This window comes from Perognathus longimembris, chromosome 12 (assembly GCF_023159225.1).
Source record: "Perognathus longimembris pacificus isolate PPM17 chromosome 12, ASM2315922v1, whole genome shotgun sequence".
In the NCBI taxonomy this organism is placed as follows: domain Eukaryota; kingdom Metazoa; phylum Chordata; class Mammalia; order Rodentia; family Heteromyidae; genus Perognathus; species Perognathus longimembris.
In genome coordinates this window covers 1278098-1301410 of record NC_063172.1, presented here as the reverse complement: position 1 = coordinate 1301410, position 23313 = coordinate 1278098, and the positions used below count along the sequence as shown (strand labels likewise).

At 68.6% G+C, this 23313-nt stretch overlaps 1 protein-coding gene and 1 pseudogene across 2 annotated transcripts; both read right to left on the bottom strand.

Annotated features, from left to right (window-relative positions):
* Positions 1–4: 4 nt before the first annotated feature.
* Slurp2 (secreted LY6/PLAUR domain containing 2) lies at positions 5–23247 on the bottom strand. Of its 2 annotated transcripts, XM_048359055.1 has the most exons (5): positions 23105–23247; positions 19977–20081; positions 19656–19810; positions 17207–17233; positions 5–15 (listed from the first exon to the last, which is right to left on the bottom strand). In XM_048359055.1, the coding sequence occupies exons 1-3, from the start codon at positions 23154–23156 to the stop codon at positions 19674–19676; spliced, it is 294 nt and encodes a 97-aa protein (XP_048215012.1). In that variant the 5' UTR covers positions 23157–23247; the 3' UTR covers positions 5–15; positions 17207–17233; positions 19656–19673. The 2 variants fall into 2 exon arrangements, with proteins under 2 accessions (XP_048215012.1, XP_048215010.1); XM_048359053.1 differs by lacking the exons at positions 5–15; positions 17207–17233 and having other exon boundaries at positions 19488–19810.
* Positions 308–1465, bottom strand: LOC125361024 (annotated as a pseudogene).
* Positions 23248–23313: the final 66 nt, after the last annotated feature.

Below are 23313 nucleotides of genomic sequence, written 5' to 3'. Positions count from 1 at the left end.
TCCTGAGTGGCTGGGGTGGCAGGCGGGAGCCGCTGGCACTGACCCTCCACCCCGCCCGCGCCGGGAGGGATCAGACTCCAGCTCCAGGCTTCTCCTCCTCCCTGGCGGGTGGGGCCGGGGGGCCCGACGGGCCCAGCGGGAGCTTCTCTGGGGCCCGGGCGGCTGTGGGTGAGAAGCGGGGCCGGAGCCAGACCGCGCGGAACTCAGGCAGGACTGCGCCGTCTTATTTATTTTTCGCGTGTCGGGCGAGGAGGCGGGCCCGGGAGCCAGGCTCCCAGCGGGGCCCGCGCCCCGGCGTCCGGCCGGGTCACCGTCCCCATGCGAGGTCCTCCGCCCCGTTGCAGAGGTTGCGGAAGCAGCAGAAGACGGGTGTGCGGCCCCGATGCTGTCGGGGTCCGTGGCCAGGCAGGAGCTGGAGCAGGAGCGCGTCACCATGGGGCTCCCGTTGAAGGGGTACTCTGCAGGGCGGGAGGGCGGCGCGCGTCAGCTGCCGGCCCGGGGCCCCGCCCCAGCCCAGCCCAGGCCCCGGGAATCGCCGTGCCCGCCCAGCCCTGCCCGCCCCACGAGCCCCTGCAGCGCCCCCTGAGCTGGGGCCCCGGCCCGCCCTGTGCGTCACCCTCACCCGCAGCGCCCAGGGGGAGCCCACCCGGGCTTGGCCTCCACCCACCCCTCTGCTGCGTCCACTCCTGGGCGCACCTCTCCCGCCCTCTCTGCGCCGCTCTGCCTCCCAGGCTGACGGAGCGGTGTGGGCCGAAGGAGGCCTCCTTGCCAGCCCCTGCCCGGCCCCTGCCCAGCCCCTGTGAGCCCCTGCCCAGCCCCTGCCCGGCCCCTGCCCAGCCCCTGCCCGGCCCCTGCCCAACCCCTGTGAGCCCCTGCCCGGCCCCTGCCCCGTCCTGCCCAGCCCCTGCCCAGCCCCTGCCCCGGCCCCTGCCCAGCCCCTGTGAGCCCCTGCCCGGCCCCTGCCCAGCCCCTGCCCATCCCCTGCCCGGCCGCTCACCCGACTCCACGGTCTCCAGTGTGGTCTTGCAGGCTGTGTCCTCCTGCTTGCACTGGGTGATGTTCTTGCACGAGTGGATGGGCGTGGGCTTGAACAGGCGTAGCACCTGAAGGCCTCACCTGGACAAGGGGTGGGGGCAGAGCCTCAACACCCGGTCACCTGGCGACCCTGTCCTGGAGCCAGGAGGAAGGGGCTGGAGGAGACCTGCTGAGGTCCTTCAAGGCCCAGCCGCTGACGGTCCCTTCCGTGGGTGAGACTTGACCCCAGCACCCAGGAAAGCGGGCCGCAGGAGCCCGGAGAGTCCTGGGAGCTCCCAGCCACAAGGGCCCAGAGCCCCACCGCTCCCCCCTAAGAAGGGCAGCCAGGCCCCGGCCGCCTCCTCCACCGCTGTGCTCCCGCCCAACACTCACCACAGCCCGTGCTCCAGGCCGCCAGGAGCAGCAGTGAGGTGGCCCAGTGGGAGCCCATTCCCGGCGCTGCGGAGCTGGCCGCCCCATGGGGAGCATTTATACCGGCTGGCCCCGCCAGCTCCGCCTCTGGGCCACATCCGGACTGCCGTGACTCAATAGGGCGGCTCGGCTCCGTGGGTGGACGGCAGCCTGTCACTCACCTCCCGTCGGGGGCGGGACCCTCTGCACACGCTAGTCTGCTCTCCATCCCTCACCGTGTGGCACACCGCCTGCTCTCCATCCCATTCCTCAAATCCACCCCGTATCATCAGGTGTTTCTCCTCTGCAGCCTGATCACTACTAGGCTCTGGGTTTTTGTTTATGATTTCCATAAAAAGTAGTTTATGAGTGGTAGATGGATGAATGAATTGAGGGAAGATGGATGGGTGGATGGGTGGATGGATGGGTGGGTGGGTGGGTGGATGGGTGGGTGGTGGATGGATGGATAATGGATAAGAGGATGCAGGAATGGATGGGTAGGTGGATGAATGGATGGGTGGATGAATGGGTGCGTGTGTGGGTGGATGGATGGTGGGTGGGGTGGATGGGTGGATAATGGATGGATGGATGGGTGGGTGGATGGGTGGATGGATGGGTGGATGGATGGGTGGGTGGTGGATGGGTGGATGATGGATGGATGGATGGATGGGTGAGTGGATGGATGATGGATGGGTGGGTGGATGGATGGGTGGATGGATGGATGGGTGGGTGGATGGGTGTATGGATGGTTGGATGGATGGGTGGATGGATGGGTGGGTGGGTGGGTGATGGGTGGGTGGGTGGGTGGGTGGATAGATGCAGGATGAACAGGTGAGTGGATGGATTGGTAGGTGGGTGGAGGGCAGAAAGATGGGATGGAGAGGCAGATGGAAGCATGGGGGAGTAGGAGTTAGCTGGAGAATGGGGCAGAGCAATGGACAGGCTTGGGGTGGCGGGGTGAGGGCTGGTGGGTGGGCCTGCTAGCCGAGGTGGGCGCACTCTGATCTTGAGGTAGGAAGGAGAGAGCCCTGGCGGGTACCTAGGAGGCACGAGTTCTCTGCGCGTGGCGGCTTTTCCCCTGTGTGGCCTCGAGGTGGCCCCTTGCCCGTCCCCCCTTTGGCTTCCTGTGTGCAGGTGCTAGGACAGAGCGAGCTGACCCCGGGCTGAAGCCAGTCGTACAGGACTGTAAGAAAACAAAGGGAGGGCGCGGCTTGCCGAGGGAGAGACCGTGGTTACTGCTAACCAAACACCGAGGCCGCACGTGGGCCCATCGGCCTTGCCCTGGGGTTGAGAGAAGGGGCCGGGCATGACGGGCTCTGGAGCTTGGCTGGCGGAACCCAGGCCCGGCGCTCCCTGCCCTCCTGTGGGAACCAGGCCAGCCTGCTCCAGGGCCGCCCGCTCTGGCCTTACTGTGTTCCTCTCAGAGATGGGCAGAGGGACCTCTGCCCGGGAGCAGGCTGCGAGCCCGGCCCGTGCGCTCCCCGTCGCGGTGGGGTGGGCGTGCGGCGGTGGCAGATGGCCTCTCGCCCGGCTTGGACAAGGAGGGGAGACCTCAAAGGTCAAGATGGCAGGGCCACGCTGGGCCGGGTGGTGGCGGCTGGGCGCGGTCCCACGCCGCCTTCCTGCGGGCAGGCCCCGCGGGGGCCGAGCCCAGCACACGCCAGCAGGGGGAGGAGTGCTGCAGCGGGAAGGGCGGGTTCCTGTCCTAGTTCAGCAGCCCCTTTGAGAGCCCACGCCTCCCCCACGGGCCTCCCGTGTAGAACCGGAAGACCCGGTCTGCACCCCGTGGGACTAGCGTGTGTCAGGGAGAGGCTGCTGCACCCCAGGGCCTGGGACGCAGCCGTGCGGCACGCTGCCCTGCCAGGGGCGGCGGTGGTGTGGCCGAGGCATGTCATTTCTCCCTCGATGTAACCTTTATAAACCAGATGGTGGTGGTTCCTAACCCTCGGGTGGCTGGAGAGCAGGACTGGGTGGGGGTGGGGGTGTTGAATCTGGCACAGGCTCCAACGACTGCACTGCGGAGCAGCATTTGTTGGAGGGCCAAGGTGGGTGGCTGAATGGACGGAGCAGAAGGGATGTATGGATGATGGATGGGTGAGTAGATGGATGGGTGGATAGAGGGTGGGTGGAGCAGATGGTTGGGTAATGAAATGAACAGATGGATGGACAGTGGAGGATGGATGTAGAAAAGGATGGATAAAGAGGGTGATGGATGAAATGATGGATGGATGGATGTGGGTTTAGATGGATGATGGATGATTGGGTGTGGATGGATGGATGGTTGGATGGGTGGATAGATGGATGCATGGATGTGGATGGATGGATGGATGGATGGTGGATGGATGAGTGGGTGTGGATGGATGGATGGATGGATGGGTGGGTGGATGGTGGATGGATGGATGGGTGGATGGATGAGTGGGTGTGGATGGATGGATGATGGATGGTTGGATGGATGGGTGGATGTGGGTGGTGGTTTATGGATGGATGAGTGTGAATGGGTGGGTGGATGGATTGGTGTGGATGGATGGATTTATGATGGATGGTTGGATGGATGGATGGGTGTGGGTGGGTGGGTGGATGGATTGGTGTGGATGGATGGATGGATGGATGGTGGATGGATGGATGGATGGGTGGATGGATGGATAGATGGGTGGTTGGATGGTGTGGTGGATGGATGGATGGGTGTGGGTGGGTGGGTGGATGGATGGGTGTGGTGGATGGATGGATGGGTGTGGGTGGGTGGGTGGATGGATGGGTGTGGTGGATGGATGGATGGGTGGATGATGGATAGATGGGTGGTTGGATGGTGTGGTGGATGGATGGGTGGGTGGATGGATTGGTGTGGATGGATGGTTGGATGGATGGGTGGATGGATAGATGGGTGGTTGGATGGTGTGGTGGATGGATGGGTGGGTGGATGGATTGGTGTGATGGATGGTTGGATGGATGGGTGGATGGATGGATGGATGGTTGGATGGGTGTGGTGGATGGATGGGTGGGTGGATGGATTGGTGTGGATGGATGGATGGATGGATGGGTGGATGGATGGATGGATGGGTGGGTGGATGGATGGATGGATGTGGGTGGGTGGATGGGTGGGTGTGGATGGATGGATGGATGATGGATGGTTGGATGGATGGGTGTGGTGATGATGGGTGGGTGGATGGATAGATGGGTGGTTGGGTGGGTGGGTGGATGGATGGGTGGGTCTGAGTGGGTGGGTGGATGGGTGGGTGTGATGGATGGATGGATGATGGATGGTTTGGATGGATGGATGTGGGTGTGTCGGGCTCGATCTCCACGTCCCCGCTTTTCCCTGGGGAGACACCAAGCCCCAAATTGTGAGGGGCAGTCGGCTCTGCTTCTCCTGCAGCAGGAGAGGCGGAGCGTGTCCCTATCGGGCTAAGATGAGCTAACGTAGGGCTGCCAAAATCCCCAGTCCCAATCCCTCTCACGTTTCAGAGCAGATGCCAGACACGAAGATCTCGAGGAGCTGGTCCAGTGGACTACCAGCCTCAAAGGATTTTATTCAAGGGAGGGGTTTATATAACAGTAATGGCGGCAGGAAGAGGAGGGACTAACTGGGTATTAACGATTGGCTAGTGAAACTGTCCGTCACGGTGATGTCACGGAGCTTCCTCTATGGGCGGAGACCACAGCCCCCCAAGGACCGGGTCTCTGGGGTCTCCGGTGCCATTACACACGTGGCCGGGACAGAAGGTAGGGCTTGTTTGCTTCTCTTCTGGCAAAACCCAGAAGATGGGAGTGGCTAGCTTTCACACTGCCCCAGGCGGGAGGAAAGGCCCTCTCCCCCTCAATGCCAAGCTGAATCCCCAACATGGGTGGATAGATGGGTGGTGGAGATGGATGGATGGATGGATGTGGTAGATGGCTGGATGGGTATGGTAGATGGATGATGGATGGTGGATGGATGGATGTATGTGGGTGGGTGGATGGGTGTGGTGGATGATGGGTGGATGGGTGGATGGGTGTAGGTGGATGGATGGATGGATGATGGATGGTTGGATGGATGGATGGGTGTGGTGGATGGATGGATGGATGATGGATGGTTGGATGGATGGATGGGTGTGGTGGATGGATGATGGATGATGGATGGTGTGGTGGATGGATGGATGGATGTGGTGGATGGATGGATGGATGGATGTGGGGTGGGTGGATGGTGTGTGGTGGATGGATGGATGGATGGATGTGGGTGGGTGGATGGATGGATGGATGGGTGTGGTGGATGGATGGATGGATGTGTGGGTGGATGGATGGATGGATGGATGGATGTGGGTGGGTGGATGGTGTGGTGGATAGATGGATGGATGGATGGATGGGTGGATGGATGGATGGATGTGGGTGGGTGGACGGTGTGGTGGATGGATGGATGGATGGGTGGATGGGGGTGGGTGGATGGATGGATGGATGGATGTGGGTGGGTGGACGGTGTGGTGGATGGATGGATGGATGGGTGGATGGATGGATGGATGTGGGTGGGTGGACGGTGTGGTGGATGATGGATGATGGGTGGATGGGTGGATGGATGGATGGATGTGGTTGGGTGGACGGTGTGGTGGATGGATGGATGGATGTGGGTGGGTGGATGGATGGATGGATGTGGGTGGGTGGATGGTGTGGTGGATGGATGGATGGATGTGGGTGGTGGATGGATGGATGGATGGGTGTGGTGGATGGATGATGGATGTGTGGGTGGATGGATGGATGGATGGATGTGGGTGGGTGGATGGTGTGGTGGATGGATGGATGGATGGGTGGATGGGTGGATGGATGGATGGATGGGGGTGGGTGGATGGATGGATGTGGGTGGGTGGATGGGTGGGGTGGATGGATGGATGGATGGGTGGATGGATGGATGGATGGGGGTGGGTGGATGGGTGGGGTGGATGGATGGATGGATGGGTGGATGGATGGATGGTTGGGGGTGGGTGGACGGTGTGGTGGATGGATGGATGGATGGGTGGATGGGTGGATGGATGGATGGATGGGGGTGGGTGGATGGATGGATGTGGTGGGTGGATGGGTGTGGGTGGATGGATGGATGGATGGGTGGATGGATGGATGGATGTGGGTGGGTGGATGGTGTGGTGGATAGATGGATGGATGGATGGATGGGTGGATGGATGGATGGATGTGGGTGGGTGGACGGTGTGGTGGATGGATGGATGGATGGGTGGATGGGTTGGGTGGATGGATGGATGGATGGATGGATGGTTGGATGGATGGGCACAGGCAGGTGGGTGGTAGTGAAGGATGCGGACGGATGGATGAAGGGGTGAGTGGTTTTGTGGTGGGGGGGTAGGTTCAGGATAGGATGGAGGGATGGATGGGTAGATCCGTGGGAGGGTGAGTAGGTGAAGACAAGGGATTCAGGGTTTTTCTGAGGCGGCCTAGGCGAGTGCTATCTGTGGCTGTGCCGGCTCTCCGGGACACAGATGCCCTCGGAACTGGGGTGGAGCTGAGTGGCCCAGGTTGGGACCCCCTGGAGCTGGGGTGCAGTCTCAGGAGCGCCCCCGTGCCTCTAGGACAGATCTGCCCCGGGCCTTCCGGAGCCCTCGGCGTGGATCTGGGCCCTCATCCGGGCTGCAGAGCCGGCTCCACCTCATGACCCTGGGCAGCCTGGGCAGGGGGCAGACAGGGGTCCGGGAGGAAGCAGAGGGTGGGAGGTGGCTGCGGAGCCCCCCGAGGAAACGGCCGGGCTGGGCCTTGCACACCACGGGCAGGAGAAGGGGAGGAAGCGTCCGCCGCACCGCCGCCGTTGCCGAGGTGCTAACGCGGTCCTTGTCAGCATGGCCACCCCGCCCCTGCTCTGGGCTGCAGCCCCCCCCCCCCCCCCCGCTGGTGGCTGGGCCCCTGCGGGCTCCCCCGCTGCCGCTGAGACGCAGACAGCCTTGCCCGGGGTGCTCAGCCCGCGGGGTGAAGGAGGCCACGCGTGTCCCTCCCCGGGCCAGGGTGGGCAAGGCGGGAGGCGCAGAAGCGCCGGCGGGGAGGGAGGGGCGTCCATCGACCTGAACGCAGCGACGCCCTTCCGGGGGGGGGGGGGCGGCTCCTGCCAGGATCGACGCTTGCGCGCTGGGGGGGGCTCCTCTTCCCCACTGAGTCCCCGCACACCTCCCGCTGTGACACTGCTCCGGCCACCACACGCGTGGGAGCCTGGGCGGGCTGCACCCCTGGGGGAGGTTTGCCACGGCAATCCCGGGTCCCCCAAAGTCGGGCTCGCAGCCAGTGAGGTGGAGGTCAAAGGTCAGGTGCTGAGGCTTCACAGGCTCTCTATCTCGACCACTCTGTGCCCCCCCCGCCCCTGTGACCTTTGACCTGATCCTCGGCTGCAAACCAAGCCTCGTTCCCTCCCTACAGACTCAGCCCTAACCTCTGGTCACCGATGGGCCTTGACTCCAGTCTCGGGGGTCTCGGGGTGCACGCACGTCTATAGGGTGTGCAGGTGGCACAGGAAGAGACAGAGGGCGGTGCGGGGCCCTGTCTCCCCTCCACAAAGCCGAAGCTCAGCCCCGCAGCCGGGAGCGAGGCCCCCGCCCCTCCCAGCGACCAGTCGCCCCTTTGCTGGCTGCTCTCCTCCCGGAGGGAGGTCGGGGTGAGAGCTGGTGGTGGGGCGCCCTGGGCCCCCGGGAGATGGTCTTGTCCCCGAGGGGCAGGAAACAGGGAGCTCCGGAGTCCCCGAGACCAGAGGCTTCCTGGAGCCCGTCCTCTGCGGGCGCACGGTGGCCCCTGCGGCGCTGGGCCCCCAGACCCTCACCGGGTGGGGCGCGCCCGAGATGCATGAGCTCAGGGACGCGGGCGGGGATCCGCAGCAGGGAGGGCGGGGGGCCGGGGGGCCCCGAGGTCACGGGAGAGGCAGGTGCGAGGGCGGCCACACCACCTCCTCCACCTCTGCTCCAGCCGCTGCCCAGCTTGGTCGCGGCCCGAAGACCCCAAGGGCTGCTGGCAGTGACCCGCCTGCTGGGGGGGAGGGGGGCGTCCTGGGGGAGGAGGCGTCCAGGCCCAGTGGGAGGGGGGCGTCCATCCTGGGGAGGGGGGCGTCCATCCTGGGGGAGGGGGGCGTCCATCCTGGGGAAGGGGGGCGTCCATCCTGGGGGAGGGGGGCGTCCATCCTGGGGGAGGGGGCGTCCATCCTGGGGGAGGGGGCGTCCATCCTGGGGGAGGGGGGCGTCCATCCTGGGGGAGGGGGGCGTCCATCCTGGGGAGGGAGGCGTCCAGGCCCGGTGGGAGGGCGCGTCCATCCTGGGAAGGGGGGCGTCCATCCTGGGGGAGGGGGCGTCCAGGCCCGGTGGGAGGGGGGCGTCCATCCTGGGGAAGGGGGGGCGTCCATCCTGGGGGAGGGGGGCGTCCATCCTGGGGGAGGGGGGCGTCCAGGCCCGGTGGGAGGGGGGCGTCCATCCTGGGGAAGGGGGGCGTCCATCCTGGGGAGGGGGCGTCCATCCTGGGGGAGGGGGGGCGTCCATCCTGGGGGAGGGGGGCGTCCATCCTGGGGGAGGGGGGCGTCCATCCTGGGGGAGGGGGGCGTCCATCCTGGGGGGGGGCGTCCATCCTGGGGGAGGGGGGCGTCCAGGCCTGCCTGTCCTTGCCTGCGGGCTGGGGCTTCAACCCACCCCAGGAGACGAGAGCCGCACAGGGAGAGCCGCACGCAGGCTCTGAGCCCAGTGGGCAGCCCCTCTCCTGGCTGGGGGGACAGCGCGGCGCCTAGAAAGGAGACTCAGGAGACGGGGTGCAGGTGGGTACTACACTTCTTCAAGGCAGCTAGGCATGAGTGGGGAGGCAGGGGGAGGTTGGAACAGTGGGGTGGGGGGCTGGGCAGGGGAGAGGTGGGCTGGGGGAGGGGTGGGGGCAGGGGAGTGGGTGGGGTGGGTGCGGGGGAGTGGGCGGGGCTGAGCCAGTGGGGGTGGGGGGGTCTGGTGGGGGGGAGTGGGCGGGGCTGAGTCGGGGGAGGGGTCTGGTGGGGGGAGTGGGCGGGGCTGAGCCAGTGGGGGTGGGGGGTCTGGTGGGGGGAGTGGGCGGGGCTGAGTTGGGGGTGGGGGGTCTGGTGCGGGGGAGTGGGCGGGGCTGAGTCGGGGGAGGGTTCTGGTGGGAGGGGGAATGGGCGGGGCTGAGTCAGGGGGTGGGGTCTGGTGGGAGGGGGAGTGGGCGGGGCTGAGTCGGGGGTGGGAGGTCTGGTGGGGGAGTGGGCGGGGCTGAGTCAGGGGGTGGGGAGGTCTGGTGGGGGTAGTGGGCGTGGCTGAGTCGGGGGAGGGGTCTGGTGGGGGGAGTGGGCGGGGCTGAGTCGGGGAGGGGTCTGGTGGGGGAGGGGAGTGGGGTGGGTGGGTCTGGTGGGAGGGGTCGGGGCTGAGTCGGGGGAGGGGTCTGGTGGGGGGAGTGGGCGGGGCTGAGTCGGGGGGAGGGTCTGGTGGCGGGAGGGGAGTGGGGTGGGCGGGGTCTGGTGGGGGCAGTGGGCGGGCTGAGTCGGGGGGAGGGGCGTCTAGTGGGGGGAGTGGGCGGGGCTGAGTGGGGGGAGGGGTCTGGTGGGGGGAGGGGAGTGGGGTGGGGGGGTCTGGTGGGAGGGGAGGGGGCGGGGCTGAGTGGGGGGGAGGGGGTCTGGTGGGGGGAGGGGAGTGGGGTGGGCGGGTCTGGTGGGGGCGGTGGGGGTCCGGGGCCCGCCGCTCTCTAGAGCGCCAGGCGCAGCAGCGGGGCCAGCGCCAGGGCCAGGGCCGGGCGGGGGGCGGGCGCCCCGTCCCGGTTGCAGAGGTCGGCGTTGCAGCAGGACACGGGCCGCGTCTGGCCGATGCCGTCCGCGTCCGAGGGCTCGCAGGCGCTGGCGCAGGCCTTGGTCACCGTGGAGTCTCCCAGGAAGGGAAACACTGCGGGGGCCAGACGCGTCCTCCACGCCGCCCCCCACGAGCCGCCCGGCCCCCCCTGGGTCCCCTGGCACCTTCCACGGGGATTCCTCGGCCCGTGGGGCGAATGGAAAGGTGGGAGACGGTGAGGTGCCCCAGGCTGCCCCCCTCCCCCCCACGGCACTGCGACAGGGAGGGCAGGAGGAGCCAGGGGAGGAGGGGGCCGGGGTGGGTGGGAGGAGGGGGGCCCCAGCTCCGCCCCCCCACTGACCGATCTCGCGCGAGTACAGCGTGGTCTTGCACATGGTGTGGTTGGCGGGGGCAGTGGGTGACGGCGGTGCAGCTGGGCGCGGCCGTGGGCTCCTCGCAGGTGAAGCACCGCAGGGCCCCCGCTGGGAGGGCGGAGGCCGGGGTCAGGGGGGCGGGCCCCGCCCCGCCAGCCCCCGGGACACCCGGCGACCCCCCCCACCCCCACCCCCCCCCCGCCAGGGTGCAGGGAGGACGCCGGGGTGGCTGGGGGTGACGGAGGACTCAGGTCCCAAAGGCAGACTCTACCCTTGGGGGGACGGGGTCAGCCCGGGGGCCCAGGGAGACTGAGACCCGCGTGTTGGAGCCCCCTCCCCTCCCTCTGCGGGGCTCCTGGGAGGGAGCCAGGGGCCTGGGAGCTGGGGGAGGGCGCAGCCCGGCACCTGCCCCCGGGCCCCGGGCTGACTCTAGCGGACCCCAGGCAGGGGCCTCTGTCCTTGGCCAGCCTCAGTTTCTCCCTCCAGAAAACGGAGAGTGACCTGGCTGAGGCCCGCACCTGCTGCAGAGCACACAGGACACGCGGACCCCCGCTGTGCTCTCCGCGGGGGGGGGGTCACGCGTGCGCGGGTCTCCCTCCCGCTTCCCCCTGCCCATTGCCTTCCCAGCCCCCACCCTGCGCCTTCCTCGGCCTCCCCTGCCTCCCCCAGCTCAAGGCCCACGTCCTGTGCCCCCCCGCCGGCACCCAGGGCCGGGGCACGGACCCCGGGCTCCCCGGCCGCGCCCACTGGCCTCCCGCCCGCCTCTCCCGGCTCCGGTGGCTTCTGCCCCTCTTGGGGACTCTGCCCCCCCCCCCTCCGCCAGCCTCCCCCCACCCCCCGGCGGGGGCCCCCCGCCTCAGCGAGAGGGTAGAGCAGTGGGCAGCGTCCCGGGGGGCCCAGGCCCCACGGCCCCCCTCTCCCCGGGGCCCCCGGTTCCTTCTCCCCCTCACCGAGCTCCCTGCCGGCGGCCAGCGCCAGCACCAGCAGGGCCAGCCCGGCGCCCGCATGGCTGCGGTCCTGGCGTGGATGCCCTGCGGTGGGCAGGACCGGTCGGCTGAGCGGAATTAGTGAGGTCGGGTTTCAGGGGGCGGAGGCGTCGCCCCCCCACCCCCGCCTCAGCCCGGACCTCTCCCCCCCCCCCCCCCGCCCCAACCTCTCCCCACCTCCCCTGCGGCTTCCCGCCGGAGCCCCCCCCCTGCCGGGATGGCTGGGGACCTCTGCTCGCCGGGACCTCGCACCCGCTCCCTCTCGGGGCTGCAGGCTGACCTCGGGGGCGGGCTGCAGGGGCCGGAGGGGGGTGACGGGCAGGCAGCCCTGGGCCGCGGAGGAAGTCGAGGGAGGGCCCTGGCCAGCCTCAGACGGGAGGGCCGGGTCTGCATCGCCATGGCGCTGCCAGACACAGAACCCCCGGGGCCTGGCCGCTCGAGGGCCTGGACAGGGCCGGCTCCGCACACCCCATCATGGCGGGGGGGGGGGGAGGGCAGCCGGGACTGCAGCCCGGGACTGGAGTGGGACAACAGGGGGAAAGATGTCAGCCTCGGCCCGCGCTCAGCCCCGTGTCCCGCTGCGGGTCCCCCCTTCTACCCTGAGTTCCACTCCCCTCTCCCCCCCCACCCCGCTTCAGCCCTGTGCTCCCCTCCCCCCGTGCTCCAGCCCTGTGCTCCCCTCCCCCCCATGCTCCAGCCCTGTGCTCCCCTCCCCCCCGTGCTCCAGCCCTGTGTTCCCCTCCCCGCCCCCCCCGTGCTCCAGCCTGGTGGCTCCCCTCCCCCCGATGCTCCAGCCCTGTGCTCCCCCTCCCCCCCCCATGCTCCAGCCCTGTGCTCCCCTCCCCCCGGTGCTCCAGCCCAGTGCTCCCCTCCCCCCATGCTCCAGCCCTGTGTTCCCCTCCCCCCGTGCTCCAGCCCAGTGCTCCCCTCCCCCCATGCTCCAGCCCTGTGCTCCCCTCCCCCCGTGCTCCAGCCCAGTGCTCCCCTCCCCCCATGCTCCAGCCCTGTGCTCCCCTCCCCCCATGCTCCAGCCCTGTGCTCCCCTCCCCCCGTGCTCCAGCCCAGTGCTCCCCTCCCCCATGCTTCAGCCCTGTGCTCCCCTCCCCCCGTGCTTCAGCCCAGTGCTCCCCTCCCCCCGTGCTCCAGCCCTGTGCTCCCCTCCCCCCGTGCTCCAGCCCTGTGCTCCCCTCCCCCCATGCTCCAGCCCTGTGCTCCCCTCCCCTCCCCCGTGCTCCAGCCCTGTGCTCCCCTCCCCCCGTGCTCCAGCCCTGTGCTCCCCCTCGCCTCACCCCCGTGCTCCAGCCCTGTGCTCCCCTCCCCCTCCCCCCGTGCTCCAGCCCTGTGCTCCCCTCCCCCTCCCCCCGTGCTCCAGCCCTGTGCTCCCCTCCCCCCGTGCTCCAGCCCAGTGCTCCCCTCCCCCATGCTCCAGCCCTGTGTTCCCCTCCCCTCCCCCCGTGCTCCAGCCCTGTGCTCCCCTCCCCCCGTGCTCCAGCCCTGTGCTCCCCTCCCCCCGTGCTCCAGCCCTGTGCTCCCCTCCCCTCCCCCGCATGCTCCAGCCCTGTGCTCCCCTCCCCCCGTGCTCCAGCCCTGTGCTCCCCTCCCCTCCCCCGTGCTCCAGCCCTGTGCTCCCCTCCCCCCGTGCTCCAGCCCTGTGCTCCCCTCGCCTCACCCCCGTGCTCCAGCCCTGTGCTCCCCTCCCCACCCTTCCCCCGTGCTCCAGCCCTGTGCCCCCCTCCCCACCCTTCCCCCGGGCTCCAGCCCCCCTCCTGTGTTGGAACTCTGTGCCCCACCCCCACCCCAGGGTCCTCTTGGGTCCGGGCTCTCCTCTGGGTCCGTCCCAGGCGATCTGGGGGCGCCGTAGCCCCGAGCCCCGGGCCGCCCCAGCCCCGGGCCGCAGCGGCGTGGGGCCCGGGCCCCCTTGCCCCGGAGCGAGGCGGGCCCAGCCCGCCGGGTCTTGGGTGACGGTGGCAGCTCCACAGGGAGCGCGCTGGTTAATCGCCGCTGGGCTGCAGTCGCCGGCTCTGCGCAGCTCCTGGATTCCGGCAAGGTCGCTGAGCAGCCGCGCAGAGCCGCCCGGCCGGCCCGGTGGGAGACGCCACGCCGCAGCCACCGAGTAACTGGATCACCCCACCCCACGCGCCCCACACGCCCGGGCCGCGGGGCTGAGCTGCTTCCTCCAGGCGCCCCGCCCTTCCTCGCTCCGCGGGCCCAGGGTCCCCTCCTGAGCCTCCAGCAGGCCCGCACGCCCGGCCCCCAGAACCCCACTCCAAAACTTTCCATGTGACCCCCGGGGAGACCCAGCCTGCACCTGTGGGAGGCTTCTGCGCCCCAGCGGCTGCTGACGGGGCGGGGAGGAATGCCACCCAGCCAGAGTCTGGGCAGAGGCCGTCTGGAGCCCCGGGTGCTCAGAGGACCACACCCTGCCCTTCCAGTTCCTCCAGGGACCCGTGAGGCTGCACACCATGTGTGAGCAGGGTCAGGGCCGAGTGTGTGAGCAGGGTCAGGGGTCAGTGTGTGAGCAGGGTCAGGGCTGAGTGTGTGAGCAGGGTCAGGGCTGAGTGTGTGAGCAGGGTCAGGGCTCTGTGTGTGAGCAGGGTCAGGGCTCCGTGTGTGAGCAGGGTCAGGGCTCCGTGTGTGAGCAGGGTCAGGGCCGAGTGTGTGAGCAGGGTCAGGGCCGAGTGTGTGAGCAGGGTCAGGGCTGAGTGTGTGAGCAGGGTCAGGGCCGAGTGTGTGAGCAGGGTCAGGGCCAAGTGTGTGAGCAGGGTCAGGGCTCTGTGTGTGAGCAGGGTCAGGACTCCGTGTGTGAGCAGGGTCAGGGCCGAGTGTGTGAGCAGGGTCAGGGCCAAGTGTGTGAGCAGGGTCAGGGCTCTGTGTGTGAGCAGGGTCAGGGCTCCGTGTGTGAGCAGGGTCAGGGCCGAGTGTGTGAGCAGGGTCAGGGCCGAGTGTGTGAGCAGGGTCAGGGCTGAGTGTGTGAGCAGGGTCAGGGCTCTGTGTGTGAGCAGGGTCAGGGCCGAGTGTGTGAGCAGGGTCAGGGCCGGGTGTGTGAGCAGGGTCAGGGCCGAGTGTGTGAGCAGGGTCAGGGCTCCGTGTGTGAGCAGGGTCAGGGCTGAGTGTGTGAGCAGGGTCAGGGGTCAGCGTGTGAGCAGGGTCAGGGGTCAGCGTGTGAGCAGGGTCAGGGCTGAGTGTGTGAGCAGGGTCAGGGGTCAGCGTGTGAGCAGGGTCAGGGGTCAGCGTGTGAGCAGGGTCAGGGGTCAGCGTGTGAGCAGGGTCAGGGGTCAGCGTGTGAGCAGGGTCCAGCCTCCTGAATAGCTAGGGTTACCGATGTGAGCCTCCGGCGCCCGGCTGAACCCCTCTCTTCGCTCCTGACCCTGTGGCTTCATGCTCAGGATCCCACAGGCCAGAATCGAGGGGTGTGCTGGGCTGCACCCGCCCACAAGGAGCCCCGCATCGCACCTCCCTCGGGCCCCGGGGCCGCTCCCTGCCCTCCAGGCGGCCCCTTCCCTTACCCATCAGCCCCTCTGCGGGCCGGGGGGCCTTCTCTGCCCGCAGTCTCTGCCGTGGCTTTTTAGAAGGAAGCCTCCGCTCTTGGCCGTTCCTCCGCTTTCTTCGGGCTCCGTATGCTCAGCGGCCGGCGCGGTGCGCGTCCGGTTGCTCTCCAGGGTGCGCGTCCGGTTGCTCTCCAGGGTGCGCGTCCGGTTGCTCTCCAGGGTGCGCGTCCGGTTGCTCTCCAGGGTGCGCGTCCGGTTGCTCTCCAGGGTGCGCGTCCGGTTGCTCTCCAGGGTGCGCGTCCGGTTGCTCTCCGGCGGTGCGCGTCCGGTTGCTCTCCAGGGTGCGCGTCCGGTTGCTCTCCGGCGGTGCGCGTCCGGTTGCTCTCCAGGGTGCGCGTCCGGTTGCTCTCCAGGGTGCGCGTCCGGTTGCTCTCCGGCGGTGCGCGTCCGGTTGCTCTCCGGCGGTGCGCGTCCGGTTGCTCTTCGTGGCAGATCCGGGCGGTCGATTTTGCCCCCGAGAATGCTGTGGTCCGTCTCGGGCTGCTGGGCCCTCACGCTGAGACGCAGGTGGCCCCTTCCGAGCCTCCCGGGCAGTGACTGGCGCCCGTCTGCGGAGCCCTGCTCCCCGGGGACCTGGGAGGAGCCTCGGTCTCCAGCCCTGGGGGGCGGGGGGCTTCTCCGGAGCCCGGCGTAGCCCTGCCTTTGCCTCCTCCTCTGCGCCGCACCCCCGGGCCCCCCTGGGTCCTCTCACACCCGCTCCGTGGGCGTGCACGGGTGCTGGCCACGCCAGGGTCCGTGTGTGGCCCGAGCATCCGGGGAGGCCTCGCAGCGCGCCCGAGTCCAGCCGACAGCGGAGGGCGCCGTGCCCCCCCCCCGCCGCCTCCCGAGGGCCGGGGCCCCCGCCGCCCCTCAAGGGCTGTCCCGGCCTCACCGCCCCTCCCCCCAGGGCCGCCCCTCGTAGGACACGGCCGTTCCGTGTGCCCGTGTCTCCCAGTCTACGAGGGGTGCCTTCCTGGGCCCGGGCGCCCAGTCCCCCCCGCCCCCCCGGCCCGTGCCTGCGGGACCCGAGGGGCGTGCATTTGGGCGACGGCAGGTGGGCGGAGCTCCCCAACGCTTCCGTGCCGGAAGGCAAGTGAGGGTGCACACGAGATCGGGGCGCTGCCCTGGGAGGAGGCCGCCGCACCCTGTTTCTCCTGTGACCATCCGGGAAGGTACAAGGAACAGAGCGGCACCGGGCGCAGGTGGCTGTCACCTGCTACCCTAGCCACTCGGGGGGCGGAGACCCGAGGATCGCAGTTCAAAGCCAGCGTGGGCAGAAACGTCCTCGTGAGACTCCGATCTCTAATGAATCACAAAACAGCAACCGCAACAACAAAAACCACGAAACTGGAGCTGTGGCTCAAAGTGGCAGCACTCGAGGGCAGCGCCCAGGCCCTGAGTTCAAGGCCCATGACCGACCAACCCAAAAGGAATCAATCACCACGCTCACTGCCCACAGCGGGAGGCTGCCCCAGCGTCCCGAGCCGGGCTTTTGCCCCGGCCTTGCCCCAGGAGGGGGCTGACCCTTTGCTCCGGCTGGTCCTGAAGCTTGCTCTTCCCGCTCTCTTCCAGTGGCTGGAACTACAAGTGGGTGCCCCTGTGCGAGGCCTTACACAAACCTGTATCGTTTATTTCTTGTAACCCTTTTTAGCAGCTCTATGAGGCACGCTTCCCACGTTGCGCAGCCCGACCCTTTGAGGTGTAAGACTCCACCGTGTTCGGTGTGTTCACAGACCGGTGCACACCGCCCTCGCGTGCCCTTCGCGGCCGCCTGCCCTCCACTCCTGCCCGGCGATGAAGCACACTCTCGGTCTTCACCCCAGCGTCTTGGCGCGCAGGTCCCCGACGTGTGGGCTCTCTGGAGCCACGCGGAGGTCTGTGGTAGGCGGGTGACTGGCTGGTGGACGGGCTCCGGTAGCTTCTGGGTGGGGCCGGCCCCCTGACAGACAGCTGCGTAATCGGAGGGCAGAGACCTCCAGTCCCACCCCAGCCGCCTGGGGGTCGGGGGGAGACGGGGCCTGAGGGGCGCTGGTCACGGTCCACCACCTCCGCTCGGCAAGCCTCCAGAAGCGCCCACAGTCAGGCCTTGGGGAGGGGGGGAAGCGGCCAGACGCCTCTACACACGGGGGTCACAGAAGGGGGTGCCCGGAGCCGGGCACGGGGCTCCGCAGCCTCCCTGCACCCTGCACCCCGCGCTGTCCTTTTTTGTTTGTGTGTGTGTGTTCGTTTTGCTCAAGGCCGGCACATTACCACGTGAGCGACAGTTCTGCTTCCAGCTTTTTGGTAACTAATTAGAGATAAGAGTCTCGCTTGACTTTTCTGGGCTGGCTGACTTTGAACCTAGATCCTCAGATCTCAACCTCCTGAACAGTGAGGATTACAAGCTCGAGCCACCAGCACCCTGCTCAGAGAGGCTTTGGGGTTTTGTTTGTTTGTTTGTCAGTCCTGGAGCTTGGACTCAGGGCCTGAGCACTGTCCCTGGCTTCTTTTTGCTCCAGGCTAGCACTCTGCCACTTGAGCCACAGCGCCACTTCTGGCTGTTTTCTGTATATGTGGTGCTGGGGAATCGAACCCAGGGCTTCATGCATACGAGTCAAGCCCTCTACCACCAGGCCACATTCCCAGCCCTGTCCTGTCCTTCTTGACTGAGTATACGTTAAGGAAGAGTTTCCTCAGTCCTGCCAGCTGCTGTCCCTCTGAGCCTGCGGCCATCACACAGAACCGCGTCCAGGGCTGGCTCACGGTGGGGTCGGGGCTGCCTCCAGGGAGCCGGCGATGGTGCGGGGGACGGGCCCCACAGAGATCACTTGTCTACACACACCCCATGCCTTGCACACCCGGCACACACACACACACACCATGTGCACACGCCCATGGCTCCCGCGTCGAGCTGATCTTTCCCACTCCGTTAGGACTGCCGCAGCTCTGGCTCCGGGCAGACCGCAAAGGCGCCTCGGCCGCGCGGCCGCCCAGCCGCGCCCAGCGGCGCCGAGGCCCCCCGGGGCCCGGGGACTCACCCTGGGCTCCCGAGTGTGCGCCACCCTGCTCCGACGAGGACCGTCGCTCTTTGCTACTCAGCCTGACAAGAGCAGCGTCCACCCGTGCCGGTGGCCAGAGGCCAGAGGCTGAGTGCCGTGGGCGCCGGGCCTCGCCGCCGTGCCCCCCTTCTTTCCTCCATCAGAGCCAGCGGCCGGTGGGCGTGGCCGCCTGGCTTCCCTCCCCTGCCGGGCGTTCGAGGCCCGTGGCACCGTGGTCCCCGCGGCGCCGCTCCGGTCTCTCTGCTGGGCGTCGCTGTCTCGTCCTGTGACTCGCGCTGTACTGGGAATATGTGTGGACAGTGTCCACGGGTGTCTCCCGCTTCTCTCGGGGTGGTGGTGGTGTGTGTGTGTGTGTGTGTGTGTGTGTGTGTGTGTGCCCACTGCGGGGTCCCATGATTACTCAGAGTTCACTATGCCTAAGCCCGCGTGTGAGGCGGGGGCTTCTGACACAGCTAGAGAAGTGGGGACCCAGATCTTCTCGTTTTTCCACGGGGGACGCTGCACCCCGGCAGGGCTGCCGGGGCCGGGGCCCCGTGTGGGGCGCTGTGGGCGGCCCCTCCCCTCCCGGGCCTGGGCCGCGCACGGGCGGGTTTCCACGCGGCCAGGCGGGGCAGCGCTCCGTGCGCTTCCCCGTGGCTTGCCCCAGTTCCCGAAACCAGCCGTCGAAACTCCAGCCCTGGGCTTGGTGGTTAAATGTTTGCCAAGTGAGTAACGTCCACGGGGGCTGGGGGCCGGGTCCCGGGTCTGCCCCGGGGTGCGCGGCGGCTGTCGGGGCGACGGCGGCTCCCACCGCGGGCCGCCGGGGCCGAGTCCCTTCCGGAGAGGGGCCCGCCGGGCATGGCCGGAGGGCTAGACTCCAGGGAGGACTGGGAACGGGGAGTGGGCAAGCACCCCACAGGCCGGGGGGCTCAGGAAGGGGCGCCAGGGACCCCCCACGCCAAGGCGGCGGGCTTCGCCAGGAGCAGCCGGTGAGGACCTGCTCGGGAAGGGGGGCCGCCCCGCCGTGGCCCCTCTGCGCACCCTGGCCCAGAGGCAGGGCCGCCTTCTTCCTCTGGAGGACACCCCACCCCACCCTCCCAGGCCGTGCGGGCTGGGGCCTCGAGGCTTCCGGACCCTTCTGGGCCCCTGAACCCCCCATCCCCATCCCCCACCTGCCTGGCTTAGAAGCAGCGTGACTTCAGGGCCCCGAGCCCCCCCGCAGCCCCCCGCTTTCCAGCGTCTACCCCTGACAGGAGCTGGGAGGGAGGGGCTCACCGAGCGGGGAGGTCAGCGGGTGTGGGGGGACGGAGGTCATGACCGGAAAGAGAGGGAGAGGCGCTGTCCACACCCGCTGCCCCACCCCCAGCCGGCACGGGGCTCAGCCTGGACAGCATGTCATCAGCACTTCCTTTTATTGGGGGGGTCTGTTGGCATTGGGGGCACAGAGGCGAAGGGCCTGGGTGTCAACCTAGGGCAAGACCCCAGCACGCGGGGCTTCCTGAGGAAGAGCGAGAGGCTGGGGGGAGGGGGGTCAGGCGGGGGGGGGGAGGCCCCCCCCCGAGGGCTGGGCGTGGCCCTCGGCAGGGTGTCAGTCGTGGTTGCAGAGGCTGGACTGGCAGCAGGCGATGGACACGTGGGGGCCCAGGTTCAGGCTGGGGACGTCGGGGCAGCCGCTGTAGCACATCTTGGTCACCAGGGGCAGGTCATTGAAGCTGATGGGAGCCCCTGGGGCGGGGCGGGGAGGAGGAGGAAAACCAGGGTGCTCCCTGAGCCCCTTTGTCTACCTGCAGTACGCTGGGGTCACCCCAGGCCCTCCAGGAAGGGGGGCCACCAGGAGGGCTGTGCCCCCCAGGACAGGAGGGTGTGGCCGGCCTGCCCCCGCCCCACTCACGGGTGGCGATGATGACGCAGTGGGTGGAGCCCCTTGGGCAGCTAGAGGCGTGGGAGCACCCTCCGAAGCCCTTGCAGCGGTGGCATCGCAGGCCCTGGGCCGCGGCTGCGGGGAGAGGGACGGGCGGGCGGCGGGCGGGGAGCCGGTGAGCCTCGCCGTCCTCGGGCCGGCTCCCTGCCCCTCTCCGCGGGGTGCCAGGCCCCCCGGGCCTTGGGTGGGAGAGTCGCCTGGGACAAGCCTCAGCTGAGGCTCAGCCTGCTGTTGTGTAGGGTGCGGGTGGCCATGCGCCAGCCAGCACCCATGGGAGCACAGCCCGGGCCCCCGGGGGGGAGGGAGCCTGGGCTTCTAGGGGACTTGGGGGGCCGGTGAGGAAGACATACCAGGGCCTGGGACCTGCCATGCCCACCGACACCTCCAGGGCCTGAGCAGGACCCTGGAGGCTGATGGGGACCTCAGGACCTCCATTCCGGAGCCTTCCTTGGTGGGGAAGCAACCGGAGGAAGACGGGGGCTCCACACTGGCCCCGTGCTCCCTGCCCAGCGTCCTCCGCCTCCACCCGCTCCTGCCAGTCCTCTCCATCTCTGCTTCTCAGCCTCAGTTCCCTCTGGTCCTGCCTTCCCTCCTCTTCTCTTTGGGTCACACATAAAGGAGTGTCCCCACCCCGGGGCCCTGCCCGGCCCCCGCTGGCCTGCGGAGGGACAGGTCCTTACCAGGCGCCCTGCACACACGTGCATGCACACGCAGGCCTCGGGGAGCACGCGCCGTGCCCAGGAAGCTGAGCGGGGAGGCTTGGCAGGGGCCCGGCTGGCAGCCCCCCCTGCCCCCTGCACCGCCCGGTGCCCTCCCTCCTCCTGAGGCTCAGCTCCCACCAGAGCCTCCACCGCCCTCAGCATGCAGAGCTCTGGGGCTCAGTCCTGGCCGGGGGCCCGACCTCGGCCCGTGCCCTTGAAGCAGGTGACAGACAGGAAGACTGACCTGCCCCCAGGCCCCCACCACTCCTGGACGGCCCACAGCCCTGCAGAGCAGCGGAGACCCCACCCCCTGCCATAAGAAGACAAAGCCCCCTCCCCCCAACAAAGAGGCCCAGCGGCCGTCCCAAGTCCAGGGGTGGCTTGAAGGGATGGATGCGTCCTCCCTGCATACGGAAGGGCGCAGGTGGGGGCAGGCGGAGGGACAGGTGGCCGGGACTCCGAGAGGGACAGCGTCTCCTGTCTCCACTGCCTTCCATGGTCACATCTTCCCCGGGGCCCCCCTCCACCCTGGCTCAGGAAGGCCTCCCGGGTGGTGCCCGGTGCCCCCTTTGCGGCGCCCACCTGGGGCGGCAGGGTCCCAGCCCTGCCCACCGGAGAGGAGGGTGTTGGGTGGGAGTGGGGTCATCCACCATGTGCACCCATTAACCCCCCCCCCGCCCTCCCCTGCACCCAGTGAGGCTCGGGCCTGAGGAGCCCGGGGGTGGGGCGGGAGGGAGAGCGAGCTTCTCTCTTTCCGCCTTTCCGAGACAAGGCTGTTTAGCTCCTCACGGGAGCCTGGCTGCTGGGGGCCGGGTGGGGACCGCAGGGACAGGGCCGCGATGGCCGGGAGGGGCGGGACCGAGGGGTGGGGACGGCCACCGGCGAGTCCTGCCCATGCTGCCGCGGGCGGGCACGGGCGGGTTGCCTCCCTCTGTTTTCGTAGGGTGGGCTCCGTCTGAAGCCGGGACGGGCTGCCCCTGGCCCCTCCCGCCAGCCACCAGCCCCATGGTGGCAGCAATGGCCGGAGCGCAGGCGCTCCGAGAGGCTCGTGGGGCCCCGGCGACCTTGAAGTCTGGAGCAGGCCTAGGCTTGGCCCTCGGGACAACGGGGTTTCCACGGAGGGGGCAGGAAGGTCTCGGGGCCAGTGGGGCCTGGGGTGGGCCGGCGCTGGCGGAGAGGGCAGGAGGGCAGCTCTGGGGCCCGAGACGCCGCCGGTGGCACGGGACTGCCGGCTGCTCCCTCTACAGCCCCTGTCCTGACAGTGGCGCAGGCTGCCCCGTCTGAGCCCAGGCCCTGGGCTCCAGGGGGTCTTGGCCTTCAAGGTGGAGATGGTCTTCCTGATGACCCTGGTCAGTGGTCCGGGCACCCCGGGGGTCCAGGACCCTGGACAGCGGTCCCGCTTCTTGCGGAGCAGAGGGCCCTCGGGGATCCAGGACCCTGGACAGCGGTCCGGACCCTCAGAGGACAGAGGGCCCCCGGGGGTCCAGGACCCTGGACAGCGGTCCGGACCCTCAGAGGACAGAGGGCCCCCGGGGGTCCAGGACCCTGGACAGCGGTCCGGACCCTCAGAGGACAGAGGGCCCCCGGGGGTCCAGGACCCTGGACAGCGGTCCGGACCCTCAGAGGACAGAGGGCCCCCAGGGGTCCAGGACCCTGGAAAGAGGTCCCGCCTCTTGCGGAGCAGAGGGTCCCTGGCAGGCCAGGTTGGGAGGGACGCCTCTGGGGAAGGACATGCGTGGCCCAGGGCTGGGGACTCCCCTCTTGGTGGGCTCTGCCACCCCAGGCTGCCATCCGCGGGCAGGAGGCAGAGGCTCTGCCCGGGAGGCCTGAGTGTGGAGGAGGAGCGGCTGGTGATGGCACAGCTACAACCGGGGGTGGGGACGGGCTAGAGCTCTGCTGGAAGATGGGTGCCAGGCCCGGGCGGCGGCGTTTGGGGCGCTGTGAGGAGCCCTCGGGCAGGCACGGGGACTAACGCCCGTGAGCCCAGGGCAAGGGGGCTGGCCTGGGGGCTGGAGGTCTGCTCAGAGTCTGCTGAGGATGGGGGCGGGACTGAAAGGACCAGGAAAGGGAAGTGGGGGGGGTATCAGGACAGGGGCTGCAGGGGGGGAGTATCAGGACAGGGGCTCCAGGAGATGGCGAGAGGGCAGAAGGAGAGGCATTTCAAGCTGGATCCTGAGTAGTGGGGGTCTGCATGATGCCTTAAGGGGGGCTCAGGGGTTCAGAGTCGGGGGAGGGTGGGTTAGGAGGAAAGCTCTGAACTCCCCAAGCAGGCTGGTGGATGGGAAGGGAATGGGGGAAGGGGCAGGAAAGGGCTGCCCCCGAGGGACAGTGGTGACCTGCGCTCTAAGGACGGGGGTAGACAGGAGCAACGGGGAGGGGGCCAAATCCCACACTCACCCGGGCCCAGGCTCAAGATCATGATCAGCAGGAGACTGAAGAGAAGCTTCATGTTCCTGGGGTGAGGAGGAGGCCGGTGCCTGCCGCCCCTTATACCTGGCTTGCTCTTACCCCACCCTCGCCTCCCTCCTGCCACCGGCTCCCAGCTGAGTCACCGGAAGCCTGGCTCAGCCAGGAGCTGGGCTGGACCTGCCTGGCCCAGAGCTGCC

Coding starts and splice junctions, on each gene's coding strand:
- Slurp2 (XM_048359055.1), bottom strand. CDS start 23,156: ATGAAGCTTCTCTTCAGTCTCCTGCTGATCATGATCTTGAGCCTGGGC. Junction 20,082..23,104: donor GATCTTGAGCCTGGGCCCGG/GTGAGTGTGGGA, acceptor CTCTCCCCGCAG/CCGCGGCCCAGGGCCTGCGA. Junction 19,811..19,976: donor CTGCGTCATCATCGCCACCC/GTGAGTGGGGCG, acceptor GCCCCGCCCCAG/GGGCTCCCATCAGCTTCAAT.